The sequence below is a fragment of the Triturus cristatus genome, chromosome 1_2 (assembly GCF_964204655.1).
Source record: "Triturus cristatus chromosome 1_2, aTriCri1.1, whole genome shotgun sequence".
In the NCBI taxonomy this organism is placed as follows: Eukaryota; Metazoa; Chordata; class Amphibia; order Caudata; family Salamandridae; genus Triturus; species Triturus cristatus.
Window position 1 is genome coordinate 563,096,497 of NC_140580.1, and position 14,272 is coordinate 563,110,768.

Genomic DNA, 14,272 nt, shown 5'->3' on the forward strand with positions numbered 1-14,272 from the left:
TGCCCTGTACTCCTCCTGCTCCCCCCTCTTCTCTTAGCTCCCCTCCAGCCTCTGCTATTCTGCTCAATACTCGCTCTGCGGCCAAAAATCAAACGGCACTTTCTACTCTTCTCCATACTGACTCTCCTGATTTCCTATTCCTCACAGAAACTTGGTTCTCCTCCGACTCCCTTCCTGATCTCCTAGCTATCCTACCTGATACCTATTATGCCCTCCGAGCTGATCGCCCGGACGGTAAGGTAGGTGGGGGTGTGGCCATGATAATTCGATCCTCCTTGAAATTTCAACTCCTTGCCCACCCTTCTATACTTAATGTGGACTTCTTGGTGGCCCGCTCCCTTAATCTTCCCTCTCCCCTTACTGTTGTTCTTCTGTACCGTCCCCCTCAAGTCATGCCGCTCTTTGTGTCCACCCTGCAGGATCTCCTGGCCACCCTGGTGGTCAACAATTCTTCGTTGTTGCTACTCGGGGATTTTAATTATTGGCCAGGTGATCCCAGGGAGGACTCATCATCCAAAGATTTCACTGCCACTCTCAAGTGCCTCAATTTTTCCTCTCATGTTTCGGCCCCCACTCATATACAGGGTCATACCCTGGATCAAATCTGGTCTTCACGTTGTAACATTTCATCCACTTCTATTCTTCCCTGTGTCTGGTCGGATCACTCTATGATCTCTTTTTCCATCCATCTGGGTTCTGCCGAGAAAGCTCCTCCCTCTAAAACCATCTTGGCACGCAGCTGGAACCAGATTGATCTTAATTCTCTCTCATCTTCTCTGGCCCTATCTGCTCCCGACCTCACTGATTTGTCCTTGGAAGATCAGGCTGACGCCATTAGTGTCTGGCTCTCCTCTTCTTGTGATCAGGCTGCTCCGCTCAAGAGGGTTAAGCGTGTTCGACCTTATGATGCCCACAAATGGTTTACTTGTGAACTAAAAACTCTTAAATTGGGTCTCAGGCGCTCTGAACGTCAGTGGAGATGGAACTACTGTCCCACTCTCCGGCTTAAATCCAAAACCCTCTTGAATGAGTATAAAAGTGCTATTTTAGCGGCCAAGACCAAATACTTCACTGAGAGAGTTACCTCCTCTGCCAACAAATCGCGTGAAATTTTTTCTTTAGTTCATAATCTTGCCACTTCTGACCGCACTTGCACATCCTTGGTTCCTTCCCAATCTTTATGTTCCTCACTCAATGATTACTTTATTGATAAGATCCTTACTATTAAGGCCAGCATTCCTCCCGTGCCCCAACCTGAACTCTCTGCCTTTTCTTCTTCACCCTCTTCTACTTTTAATAATTTTCAACCTATTTCCTCTCAGCTTTTTTTGGATCTGCTTGCTAAAGTCAAGTCCGGCTCTCCCGCGGACTGTGCTCCTGCTCGCATCCTTAGAACACTCTATTCCAGCTGCTCTGCTCCCCCTCTTGCTCTTCTTAATGCTTCTCTTACTTTGGCTACTGTCCCTTCTTCATTCAAATCTGCTATCGTTCTTCCTATTCTCAAAAAACCTAGTCTTAACCCCTCTTTGTTATCTAATTTCAGGCCCATTTCTCTGCTTCCCTATCTCGGGAAGATCCTTGAAAGCTATGTCACTTCTTGCTTATCCACCTATCTCGAGGAGAATCGTCTTTTAGCCTCCCACCAGGCGGGCTTCCGCCCCTGGCCACTCTACAGAGGGCGTGGTGCTGGCGGTCATGGATGAACTTAAGGGGAAAGCTGATATCAGTCTCCCCCAGGCTCTGGTTCTCCTCGATCTGTCCGCTGCGTTTGACACGGTCGATCATGCCATTCTTCTCGACCGTGTCAGCGCAGCGGGCTTTCAGGGCACTGCCCTCTCTTGGATCGCGTCCTTCCTTCTAGGCAGGACGCAAGCGGTTCATCTCTCCGGATTTTCCGCTCCCCCTCGCTCGGTCACCTGTGGGGTGCCGCAGGGCTCTTCTCTTTCCCCTCTTCTTTTTAATCTTTATATCCGTCCTCTTGTCTCTTCTCTTCTCGAGCTGGGGGTTTCCGTGTATAACTACGCTGATGACCTCCAGCTTGTTTTCGATCTTTCATCCCCTCTTCTTTCCCTTCCCAAATTTTGCTCTACTCTAGTTTTCATTTCGCAGTGGATGAGCTCCAATCATTTGAAGCTCAATCCGGATAAAACGGAGCTTGTCCTCACCGGTGGCCCTTCCAACCCTTGGTCCCCTGTTCATTGGCCTCTTTCTTTTGGTCCTCCCCCGGTACCTGTCTCTTCTGTCCGGACTTTGGGCATTAAGATCAGCCAAGACCTGTCCATGCACTCACAAATTAGTTCTGTTGTTTCTTCATGTTTCCTTTCCCTTCGTATCATTCGCAAGATCTCTCGGTTTTTCTCGGTTGATGCGCTCAAAACTATAGTCATCGCTTTAATTATCTCCCGCCTTGACTATGGGAATGGCCTGTATGTTGGCATCCCGGCCTATGAAACCCGCCGTCTTCAGGCCATCCAAAATCAGGCGGCCCGACTTATTCTTCATTTACCCAAATGTTCTCACATCACTCCTGCTCTCAGGTCTCTTCACTGGCTCCCTGTACATTCCAGATCTTTCTTTAAACTCGCCTGCCTGGCCTTTCTGGCTCGCCATCGTTCCGCTCCACAGTTCATTAATTCCCTTATCACTTCGCATGCCCCTGCTCGCACTCTTCATTCCTCATCACTGTCTTTGCTTCACATTCCCCGCTTTCGTAAATCTCGTACCGGGGGTACCCGCTTCTCGATTCTGGCCCCTCAGCTTTGGAATAGCCTTCCTCTTGCTATCCGCTCCATCCCCATCTACCTTCACTTTCGCAAGGCCCTCAAAACTTTTCTTTTTTCTCATGCTTTTCCTGGCTAGTCCTTCTGGTTTTTTTTTCTGTGAGTATGTATGAGCCCCCAGCGCCAGGAAGCCGCTTTGGCCGCAGTGCGCTTTATTACATTTTTCATTTCATTTCACTTTCTTGTTCCCTAGTAAAAAACGTATGTCTAGATACCACTAGACTACTCTCTACATCAAACTGAATTTCTAACATTCTCACGGCTTGGTCGTATTCATTCAGAAATTATTCTCCTACTACTACAGGTATAGGAGGTAAGTGTTCCAATACAGCTTGACCTTCAAAGCCTAAATTATGTTCTAAAATGAACCTTTTCCTTTCAGCACTGAAACTTGAACCCCCTATTGCTCCAAGATATTTCTCAAACGCCCTGTGCCATATTTTCCATTTAACTGGGGGATCCCCTGGAAGCTGTAAAAAAGGAGGAGGGGCTTGTACATTTTGCATGTTGAAATATAGTAGAACTCTGCACAACAAAATGAGTTAAAACAATGCTGCGGTTCTTAAATAGAACTATCCCCCTGTCCTCTTGTGAAAGATGATCAAAACACTGAAGATAAATATTTCACAATAACAACAAAAAATGGAAAATGAAGTTGTCTTGTCCAATGCCGAACACACTTAAAACCTCAATATCAGTTTTCCTCTTTACTCCAGCCGCTAAGCGTCAGGTTAAAATGTCTCCAAGGATGGTCTAGAAGAACAGTTATTATACTCAAAATTCAACTATTCCTTTTAGTTGTAGGAAAGACTCAGACAACAGTATGTTAATCACTTCGCTTCACTTCCATGTATCTTAGCTTGTATTGCAGTCATTCACCCAGCAATCCGAGTTTTGATGCAGTCACAGAATGTTTACCCTCATTCCTTGAACATTAAAGTAATATTCCGAAAAGGAAAAAATATTACCACTGTAATTTTCCAATTGTCGGCCTCAAATACACAGCGGATTAGAAAATGCGCCCTCTTCCCATGTACACTGAGGATCGCTAAATTGCTTCCTGTGTTACACTCTACAAGCGTAACGTGCGTGCGTGCTTACACGCTTCCACTTCCTGGTTCGAGGTACGTGATTGTCATTCCTTTCACGTAGCTTCCTTACGTAGCGTGGGCCTAGCTATACCTCCAGAATGCTCCTTTAGCTCGCCTGTGACGTCGCTGCCCTCGCTGAATCTTGCTGCACGTTCGAGTGCGTCATCACTTCCCCATCGGCAGCGGCAAGAGCAGATCGCCCATCGTGCACAGATTGAATCCAAACAACTCCACAACAGATGTAAGAAGACACTTACGTAGGTTTGGACGGTGTGCCTTAACAGTTCATCACAGTTCTGGTAGGTCGCTTGGTCGGTGAAAGTGACAATATCACTTTTCCTTGTCGATTTCTCTCGTGAGCTTGTATATCACTTCCCAGACCAGAATTGCCAGACGTCAAATGATGTAGTTGTGCGTGTGTTGCATCTTCTTATCTCTAAGGTTGCGCTGTCATCTTTTTTTTTTTAAGATGAACTTTGCCGATATTACTCGTTGGAGGTAGATTTGAGGTTGTAGTTTCAGTAACAAACCACCAGGGATGCACCCCTGCACGCGTGGGTGGAGATCCAGACAGTTCCCGTCGCCAAATTTGTAGTAATCACGCTACATATAGTCGATGTAATGTACAGCGTTTATTAACTGTCTGTCTCCACAGCTTCCAGGAACCAACTGGTCCACCTGGTGATTCAAAGCACAACACTCCATCACCATGACACTGACATCACAGTGATCATGGAGAAAGGAATGTACATAGATCATGGAGAAAGACATAGATCATGGAGAAAGCAATGTACATAGAATATACAACAAGATAGAGAAGAGACTACTACAGTTTCACAATAAGTGATTCAAACCCCATATTATTCTGCCCTATCAAGATGCAGTGTGCTAAGGTCACTAAAGACCAGTATAAGGCTACTGAGGCACCAAATGGTTTGTTGTTGCGAACCAAGACTCAAAAATCCTGGGTGACTGAGGCATAAGAGTTAAGGGGTGTGGATCGAGTAATCTGGTGGTACAAAGGTACAATAACGGTTGGGAGACAAAGAGGAAAAGATGAGACCCAAGAGGGGTGAGGAGTGAGACACAAGGTATGACGGGGTCAAATTGCAAGAGGAATGGGGTTTAGACGCAAGAAAAATTGTGGTGTTGCCCAAGAGTAATGGAGAAAGACAACACATATGAGACAGAGGTAGATGAAAATATAAACATGAGACCTGAGGGACTAAAACCGAGCAGAATGGGGCATGGGAAGAAGGTGACAGAGAAATGTGGGCAGGGTAGAGGCACAAGAGGGGTGCAGGGCGAGGCCAGGGACACAACTGAGATGGAGGTCAATTGAAATGCAGAAAGGCTGTGTGAAAGAACAAAAGGAAATAATTGAATGAAATGTTGGCGGAGGCTCAAAGGCGATAACAGAGTAGTCTTTGCACATACTGGCTAAGGGCAGGAAACCATGGTGCAAGCCACAGGAGTTTAACTTTGTCACAAGATGAATGAGCAAGCAGACAAAACCACGGAAGAACAGACTGTTCGCAACTAATAAATAGGGTGCAAACCCCTTGCCAAACAGAGTGGAGTGAGACACATCCATTTGTTATCCTTGATCCCTTGACTTTTTTGTCTTGAGCCATGATCACTTCTTATATGGGCTGAGTGAGGTGAAAACCTGCAGAAGGTAAGTGTTTGAGGAGACTAGTACTCATGGTGGATTGTAATCTTAAACACACAACATATAAGAGGTGACAAAAGCAAACAGAGGCCTGAGCAAGAGCAAAAGTACAACACCAATGAGAGGTGGCCACATTAAAACAGACAGAAGAGAGCAAGGCAAGGGTGAGAGTAGGCAGCAAAGAGCCAAAGAATAGGTGAGCTCCAAGGCATGCATTCAAGGAGAGCAGAGTTGAAGACAAAACGTGGATGAGCATAGAATAAGACACATGACTGATTAGAGAGGGGAGCGAGCCTCACATTAAGTGAGTGATGTGCTCGGGGTGCACTGAAGATGAGAGGACCAAGATTAGTGGGAGGCTATTATGAAACACAAAAATGTGGGAAACGGGACAGACATATGATTGATAAGTGGGAGACCAAGACAGAGGTGATGAGAGGAGAATCAGAGATACAACATGAATGAGAGAACAGAGTACAAGTTGGAATAGAGAAGGGACAAGGCAAAAGGCAGTGCAGAAGGGAGTTTGGTGTGAAACAGATGAGAGAGGGGAGATGGATTCAAGCTGAATGTTCCTGCAAGGCTCGACCCAGGTGAGAGAGGGGACTAAGTCACAAATTGGCACTGAAGGTCACAGTAGATGTGATAAGAGACCAAAACAGAAGGCGGCGAGAGAAGGTAGCACGCTCAAAGACAGATAAGTGGGGAAAGCTAGACATAAGATGGGTGTGATGCACAATGTGGATGTAAGTGGTTACAAATGCCTGCAATCCACAAGAGGAAACCACTGCATGGGGTGAGTGAAATTTGGGAGCAAGGCAAAATCCAGAAGAGCAGTAGAACAAAGAGGAACATAGAAAGGGTTGAAGCACAAAGTGGGGAGGAGAATGCCCACTTAGTTCTGTGACTGTTTCTCAAGGAAAGACTGAAGCTATGCACCGAATCAAAAAAAAATTAAGCAATGGTGCATCCTGCAATCTCTAGGTAGACTTACACTAAGGAGACCTCTCGTAGACCAATATCAAAGTGCACCTGTTTTCTAACAGGAGGGAGCCTGGACAAGAAAAATTGTCTGCCTTAAGGAAATTACAATGTAAAATACAAAAACGTAATGGATGGAATGCTTGAAATAATCTCAAACACTTGTAATTATTTGAGGCTGCATCCCAATCCATTGTTTTTTGTCTCTCATGTCACCACAGAATAAACACAGCCATATGCACATTAGCTGTCCTCCTGCTCCAGTAGGAACAGTTCAACCTGAACTGCCAAGTCGGGTCTTCCCTTAACCCAAGCAATACAAGGCAGGTTTCAGCCTAATTGTCCCTCTTCAGTCGGGAGCAGCTTGGTTCCTGTAGCAATTAGACATGCAATCCCCCATTTGGGCATCCTCCTTGCACTTCGAGCCTTACATTGAGATACATTCAAGCATGTCTTCCATCACCTTGTTTTTGTATCTGGAATTTCCAAGTACAAAATTACTGAACTGCATGTTTAGCACGGTCTACCAGTCAGCCAATCAAGGCTCAATCTGCAGGAAACGTCAGGAAGTGTTAAAGTACAAGTTACTTACATTCGGTAACAATGTATCTGGTAGAGACGATTCTAGCCGCAGATTCCTTAACGTTGAATTATCCCCAGGCGTGAGACTGGACCCGGAAAACTTTCTTGCCCAGCATCTCTGCGTGCCGGGGGGCAGTACCACACGACTCCGCCCCGATGTCCTCCGCGGGCGTGACGTCAGCGAGGTCACATAAGCCCCACCCTGGCACGCTGACATCAGTTTGCTTCGGAGAACTTTTCCACGCCACAATGCGGAGCCATCACAAAACAACTGAGGAGAGCATGGGAACAGTGTGCGAAAAAACCAGAGAAACAAAATAGAGAGAAACAAAAGGTGAGAAACATCACTAGATGGTACCAAGGCACTAGAAGGCGACCACAGTAGGCCAGAGCAGGAAAAGAGCAGAGCACCCCTCTGAGGAACAACTGTGCCAGCCAAGGCCAAAGCACCAGGTGGTAGTAAAGCACCGGAAGGCCAGAGCAGCGAGGCCATAGCAAGAAAAGCGCAAAGCACCACTTTGTGGAACCACCCTGCAAGCCAAGATGAGAGCCATCCTGGAGGCACAAGCATGTGAAAGCGTCGCGACAGAAAGAGAAAAAGAGAAGATCTGCAACCACAAGGGAAGGGCCACAGTCCCGGAACAGAGGAGCAACAATAATTCATCCCCACACTACACTGCCAAGGATGGCCGCACCTCCTGACAGGGGCAGGAGGTCAAAGGACAGGCAATCCATCCGCAGACTACAGTGTCAAGGGGGGGGGGGGGGCATAACCTCCGAAAGGAGCAGTAAGGCAAAGGACAGGTAAAAGAACCCCCAACCAAGAAGATCGGTTGGTAGCAGAAACCCCAACAACAGAGGGAAAGAGCAAATGCAGGCCCTCACGCTGGAGAGAAACCAGCTGGAGGGATGCCTGACCGGAAGAAAACAAAGAAGGGCCCCCACAGAAGACAAGGCACCCAGAGGGTGGCGACTGCAGAAACACAAGCGGAGGGTCCTCGCAGAACGGGGAGGAAGGGCGGGCTGTGAAGGAATCTGCTGCTAGAATCGTCTCTACCAGACACATAGTTACAGAAGGTAAGTAACTTGTACATCTGATAGAGACTACTAGCTGCAGATTCCTTAACGTAGAATAGATACCCTAGCCATACCATGAAAGGGAGGAGGGCCTGCGAGAAAGCCTCCCCACCAGGAGAGACACAGGGCCCCAGCAGGGGACATGTAACAGAGACAAGAAGGGAAAGGCCAGGAAATCCTAAGCCCAACCAAGGGAGAACTGCCCAACACCCCGCAGGAGCAGACAGCCCCCGGAAAGCCGCAAAGAACACAAGGACCACCTCAACCCCCAGGGAGAAGAGGTAGAACCGGAGGCAGGGTCCACCTGAAGAAACACATACACAGTGACAGAAGAGCTGTAGACACCCCAGGCACAAGCACCTGACAAGGCAGGGACGGGTGCACCGCCAAAAGTGCAGACGGAAGAAGAAAGGCACCAGAGAATACAGCAAAGACCACAATGGTGGAGGAGAACAAACAGGCCTGCACTGGCATGCACAGCCAGCAGCAGACAACACCACGGAATGGTGCACCCAGGACAAGCTAGGTGCCAGATGAAGGCAGAGGCCAGGAAGGCCCAGAAGGGCCAGGACACGCCCCAAGCGAGGACCCGGCACACACTGACCCACGAATTAAGTGGAATCAGGCAGAAAGAAAGAGAGATGGGGAACGGACCACGCCGTCCTCCAGAACGCAAGAACCAGGAAAACCAGACAGAGGACCAAGATGGACAGAAGTGAAAAACCGCTACAACACACTGCCGCAGACAGCAGGCCGGACTAGGCTAGCGACACAGCGATCCAGGAGAAGGACCGACCGGGGCGCCACGCAAGCCACTCCAAGACCATCAGCATGAACATCGCATGTGCGACATACCGTGACGCCACGGAGAGCAGAAGCCTAAAGGATGACCACACCTCCCCAGCACATGATAGAGATATATAATAGCTACCATTACCCCACACAGAGCATGTTACGTCCCAGAACCTGGGAACCCTCTTAGGAAAATATTTCCGCAGCAGAGGACAAACAGAAGACCTGCGGAGAAAACCGCAGATGGCTTGCCAAGCAGCCAATAAAGAATACACAGAAGGCCTAATCTCAGGGCCTACACAGCTTTCAAACAGCCAAAACCACAAGTCAAACAAGGACCGGACCAGCAGTCAACAGCGCCAAAGTCCTAACAAAAGGACCTGAAGGCACATCAACACACAGAACAGACAACCGGGGCTACTCGCTTCAAGGCCCTAGGAAAACAACGGAAGAACACCCCCCGAAATACAGACCGACTGACAGGTCACTGAGGGGGAGGAGGAGGACGAAGCCCTGCAGAGAAACCTCTGAATGGCAGAATCTGCAGGGGCGTGGAACAAAAGAGTACCATCAAAGGGAAGGACCACTAGCCGTTCCCTATCGTTCTCCGGGAACACACTATCCCGTAGCCAGGCATGCCGACGAAGGGCCACTGAAGAAGCCATGGTACAACCAAGCACCTCCGAAATGTCCAGAGCCGGGCGAAGAATAAACGCCGCCAGCTCTCGGCCATCCAACACATGGTGCCTCAGATCAACACAGGTACCCACCTGAGAAGCGGCAGAGATAAGGGACTCCGCCGAATTCCACAAGCAAGAAGTGGCCCTAGCCAAAACACAAAGCGTGTTAAGGGGCCGCAAAGCCGCACTGGTGGAGGCAAAGACATTGAGCCCCCAGGAATCTAACCAGCAGGCCTCCCGTGACGGGGGAGACAACACCGATGGCAGGGAGGGAAAGGCAGTCTGTAAAAGAGTGCCCCTGGTAGAGGGGTGGAGGGAAAGACAGACAGGATCATGCGGCGCAGGACGGTGGCGTTGCAAATGTTGCTGGGGCATCGGGTCCCCCGTTGCAGGCCACCCCAAAAGAGAAGTGTGGAGCGAAGCCTCGAAGGGAAGAAGCAGCTCCTGACCACCAGAACCCTGATGGAGGACCTCCAGAAGATGATCCGTGGGGAAATGGGCAGCTGGATCGCCCATGCGCAGGATTCCCGCAGCCGTGGAAAAAGCCCGAGCGAAGGCAGCACTCGCCTCCGTAGGGCCCCGCGGCGGGGAAAGCATTTCCTCTGTGGGCGACGGCTGCAAGCTAAGGCAGCTGTCCCACAGTCCAACCGGAGGAAGGAAAGGCCAAGCCCAGATAGGGGGAAGGTGGACCGAGGAATGGGGAACCTGAGGTGCCTCCGGCGAAGACTGCGGGTGCGGCAACGGCGAAGAGCCGTCCCTAGAAGACGCCGGGGAAAAAGCCAACTCCAACAACCGCCGAACCTCTGGAGAAGAGGGGGCGTCCGAAAACGAATCAACGACCCGACGCCAGCCCGGCGCCGTAGAGTCCACGACCGGCATCAGGTCAACATCGACCGGCGCCGAAGGGGACACCGGAACGACCTCCGCCACAACGTGCGGCGCAGGAGACCAAAGCTGGGTCGAATCCGGGGCGGCTAAAGAACGGTGCCGAAAAGGCATCGACTCAACCTCCGACGTGGCAGCTGCCAGTGTGGAGGGACGAGGGGGGCCCAGGGACACGCCCCGACCCCTAGCCAGCCCCTGCGGCGCCACCGTGCCAGCAGCTGCCGGCGCCTGAGCGGCATCCCCTCGGACAAGGCCGCCGCCTGCCTGCGACACCACAGGGACCCCCGCGGGGGTTTGCGACGAGGCAGAGGTGCCTTGGTCCTAAGGAGGGAACCCAGAAGGGCCGCACCCCGACAGCACCACCACTTCAGGACCTGGAGCCGAACCTGTCGGCGCCGGAGCCGCCGGTGACGCAGCAGAAGTCACCGCATGCGGCACGGGATTCGCAGACGTCCCAGGAAGAGAAGGAGAAGAGGGAAGATCCAAAGAGTCCTGCAAGGCCGCTGCATAGGCCTCCATTTGGGCTCTGGTCGCCCCCGCGCTGGGGAATGGCGGATAGGGTGGCGACGCGCGGGGCCGCACCACTTGTGGAGAACCCGCACCCCCCAACAGGCCGGGGACCGGGCCTCGGGGACAAACTGCGACACTTACCAACAGGTGAGCGATGCCCTCGCGGCCTGGGAGAGGGACGATGTCGGAGACGGAAGCGGCGGGTCTTGAAACCTTCCGTGGGGGACGGGCGTGGCGAGGACGCCGACCGGGACATGCGCGCCAAAAGGAGCTTCATCCGGCGCTCCCGCCGGGACTTCAGCTTCATTTGCTGACACGCCTCGCAGTCCGTGGAGTCGTGGTGCTCTCCCAAACACCACATGCAGATGGTTTGAGGATCCGTCGCCAACATCTGGCGCGCGCAAGATGGGCACGTCTTAAAGCCCGGAGGCATTAGCACACTGTTCTCAAGAAAATCACCTAAAATTAGAAAAAGAAGGCCAGAAACAGGCCAGGGACCAGATCCGGATCCGGAAAAGAAGAAAACTGATGTCAGCGCGCCAAGGTGGGGCTTATGTGACCTCGCTGACGTCACGCCCGCAGGAGAACATCGGGCGGAGTCGTGTGGTACCGCCCCCCGGCACGCAGAGATGATGGGCAATGGGGATAATTCTACGTTAAGTAATCTGCGGCTAGTAGTCTCTATCAGATACCTAATTTACCCTATCAAATGTGTATGGCTTTACTAGGTTACCCTATGCCCCTGGTTATGGTTTCCAAACAGAGGGCTAGGGCCTATTCATAGAGCAATAACCTGAAGGGGATAGAGGGGGCTCTAATTATGTGTAGTCATAAATCAGGACCACTATCCACAAGGATACAAATCCGGTAACCCAACACCCAGAAGACAGGAATACCTAACGTTATACATCCACTTGATCAACTTCAACTTTTCTTTGTCAAACAGGCCATATTAAACATCAATTTCACTGACATTTCTGACGAGAATGCTGGAAATGCATTCTCAAAGCCATTTCCAGGCCAGTCAGCTTAGGGGAGGGAGATTAGGCACACATGAGTACTTACAGTTATGGTGTGCATATGTTTTAGGTATACGATTGATAGCATCTTTCAGTATAGCATGCTGTTGACCTCTGTGATCTTAATACTGGTCCACAAAGCAAGTACTTTGTCATAGACGGATTCCAGAATTATCTGCATACACTATTTCAAGTGTGAGCACCATAAACCCATTAAAAACACTCATTCCTAGTGTCACCTTACTCCGGAGACTCAAGGAAATGCAGAAATTGATAACATACCTGGCAGCAATAATACACTCCTACATGAGGAAAGATGAAGGCAAGAGACATTTTAGTAAAAATTGTAGAAAGTCTGACAAATACCATGTTCTGACAAGTATGCTGGTAAGATAATCAAGACACGAGAAATCTGCCAGAAAATGATGGAACTCTTAGGATGTGCAGATGTTAAAAATGCATACTTGTGGTGCATTTCCCAAAGGCCCAGTGGCTTGGCAGTCAGTGAATGTCGGAGTTCGAAGCAGTCAACGTTCATGTCATTGAGCCAGGTTTGTATTGTTTGTTTTTCTTTTTTGGTTGGGTTGTGCTTCAAAGTAGCCTCATGTGCTGGACATCAGGTATGGATGACGTGCAGGCAGCGTCTGAGGCACTGGATATCTGAGGCAGAGGAGACTTTCAAGTACAGTGGTGTATCATTGGCATATTCATGAACCTTGGTGCGGTTATCTATAAGTAGAGCACCAAACGGCTCCATTTAGAGATTGAAGATGACAGGGGACAGTATGGAAGCCTGGAGACTCCGCAGGTGACTGGGATCTTTTGGGGTCTGGAGGTGCCCATTTGATTAGACCGCTGTCTGTTGGAAAGGAAGGATAGTCAGGGAGTATTCTCTGTGACCAAGGGACGGGTACCGTAAACCTTTTATTTGGGCTTTAGTTACTTCTCACATTGCAGACTGCACTGTGCCAGTTTGGACTTCTGTAACACTCCAAACCCACTAAAAACCTAGACATGCAGTCCTGAACCTCAGGAGACCTTTGAAAATGAACATTTAATGCAGTTTCCCCACTGACATGCATCTGAGTGAAGGAGCTAGATTTTTTTATGACTATGTAAAAAATGGAAACAAGAAAAAATAATGTACTTTTCAAGAATAATCAGGTGGAGTAGGTCTTTTCTTAGGTCATTCTTCAGAATTCAGAAATATCGTTTATATACCTTTTTTTTTATTGTCGTTTAGGTAATATCTGTCATCAAAGGAAAAGTGGATTATAAACAATTTTGCCGCAGCGTAGGGATATCAACGCATTACCACATCAACAATCTTTGGGATTGCCACATTTGATAGTTTCAGATTTGGTACATGCATGTCTGCATTTGCTTAGTTAAAAATCTGAAAAGTAAATTTCTTTAAGAAATCGTGCAATTTTCATTAACTTCAGGGTGGAATAAGATATAGCCGCATCAATCAAATGCTATTAATGCACTTAATAGAAAAGACGTGGTTTGGAGGTGTGCACAACATTACAAAAAGAGATGCATTTGTTTCAATGACTGAACTTTTTTTAAGTTCTTGTAGGGAAGGAGGTGATTTTTGTTTCTATAGTCTTGTTCGCTATATTCTCGGTTTCAAACATCATACAATGCAATATAATATACTATTGTCCTTACCTTCCAAATCGATTTACGAGAATTCCAACCAGCAGAGATCCCAGCATCCCACCAAGAGCAAAGATGGAGACCGTTACCGAGTACATCAGGGTCAGCGACTCCGGAGTCATGGGCTCTCTGAACCGCTGGTACCAGGTGACATTGTAGAAAGCCTTTATGTGCTGGAAGGAGTCAAACCACAATGCCATCAACTGAGATTAAATGAACCAGAAAAATATCCATTCGTTGGAAGACTGACCCTTTCCAAAAAAGTTGAGCATGATATAAGCTAGAGAATGTGTAGCACTCCCGCAAAGCAATTGCATAACACAACTGTTTTACCGAAGTAAATCTAGAATTTACCTTGAAGAGGATGGTATCTCGACTATGTAGCTGTCTCCGCGAGCCAAGCCCGAGGACTTATTTTTACGTTAAAAGGATCCGACGTCATTAAAAAAAAAGATTAAATTAAAAAAGCAAAAGTGCTAGAACTCTGGGACCCAATCTCAAAAACTAGGAAAGAGTAACTCTAAAAACCTCTCAAACAGCA

At 48.9% G+C, this 14,272-nt stretch overlaps 1 protein-coding gene across 2 annotated transcripts in view; it reads right to left on the reverse strand.

Annotated features, from left to right (window-relative positions):
- The window catches only part of LOC146867631 (solute carrier family 2, facilitated glucose transporter member 9-like), a 348,731-nt gene that overhangs the window by 143,033 nt on the left and 191,426 nt on the right, over nucleotides 1–14,272 (reverse strand). For both annotated transcript variants that reach the window (XM_085606472.1, XM_085606473.1), the window contains exon 3: nucleotides 13,744–13,904. In XM_085606472.1, coding sequence (XP_085462598.1) covers nucleotides 13,744–13,904 — 161 coding nt within the window. The remainder of the gene's footprint in view (nucleotides 1–13,743; nucleotides 13,905–14,272) is intronic.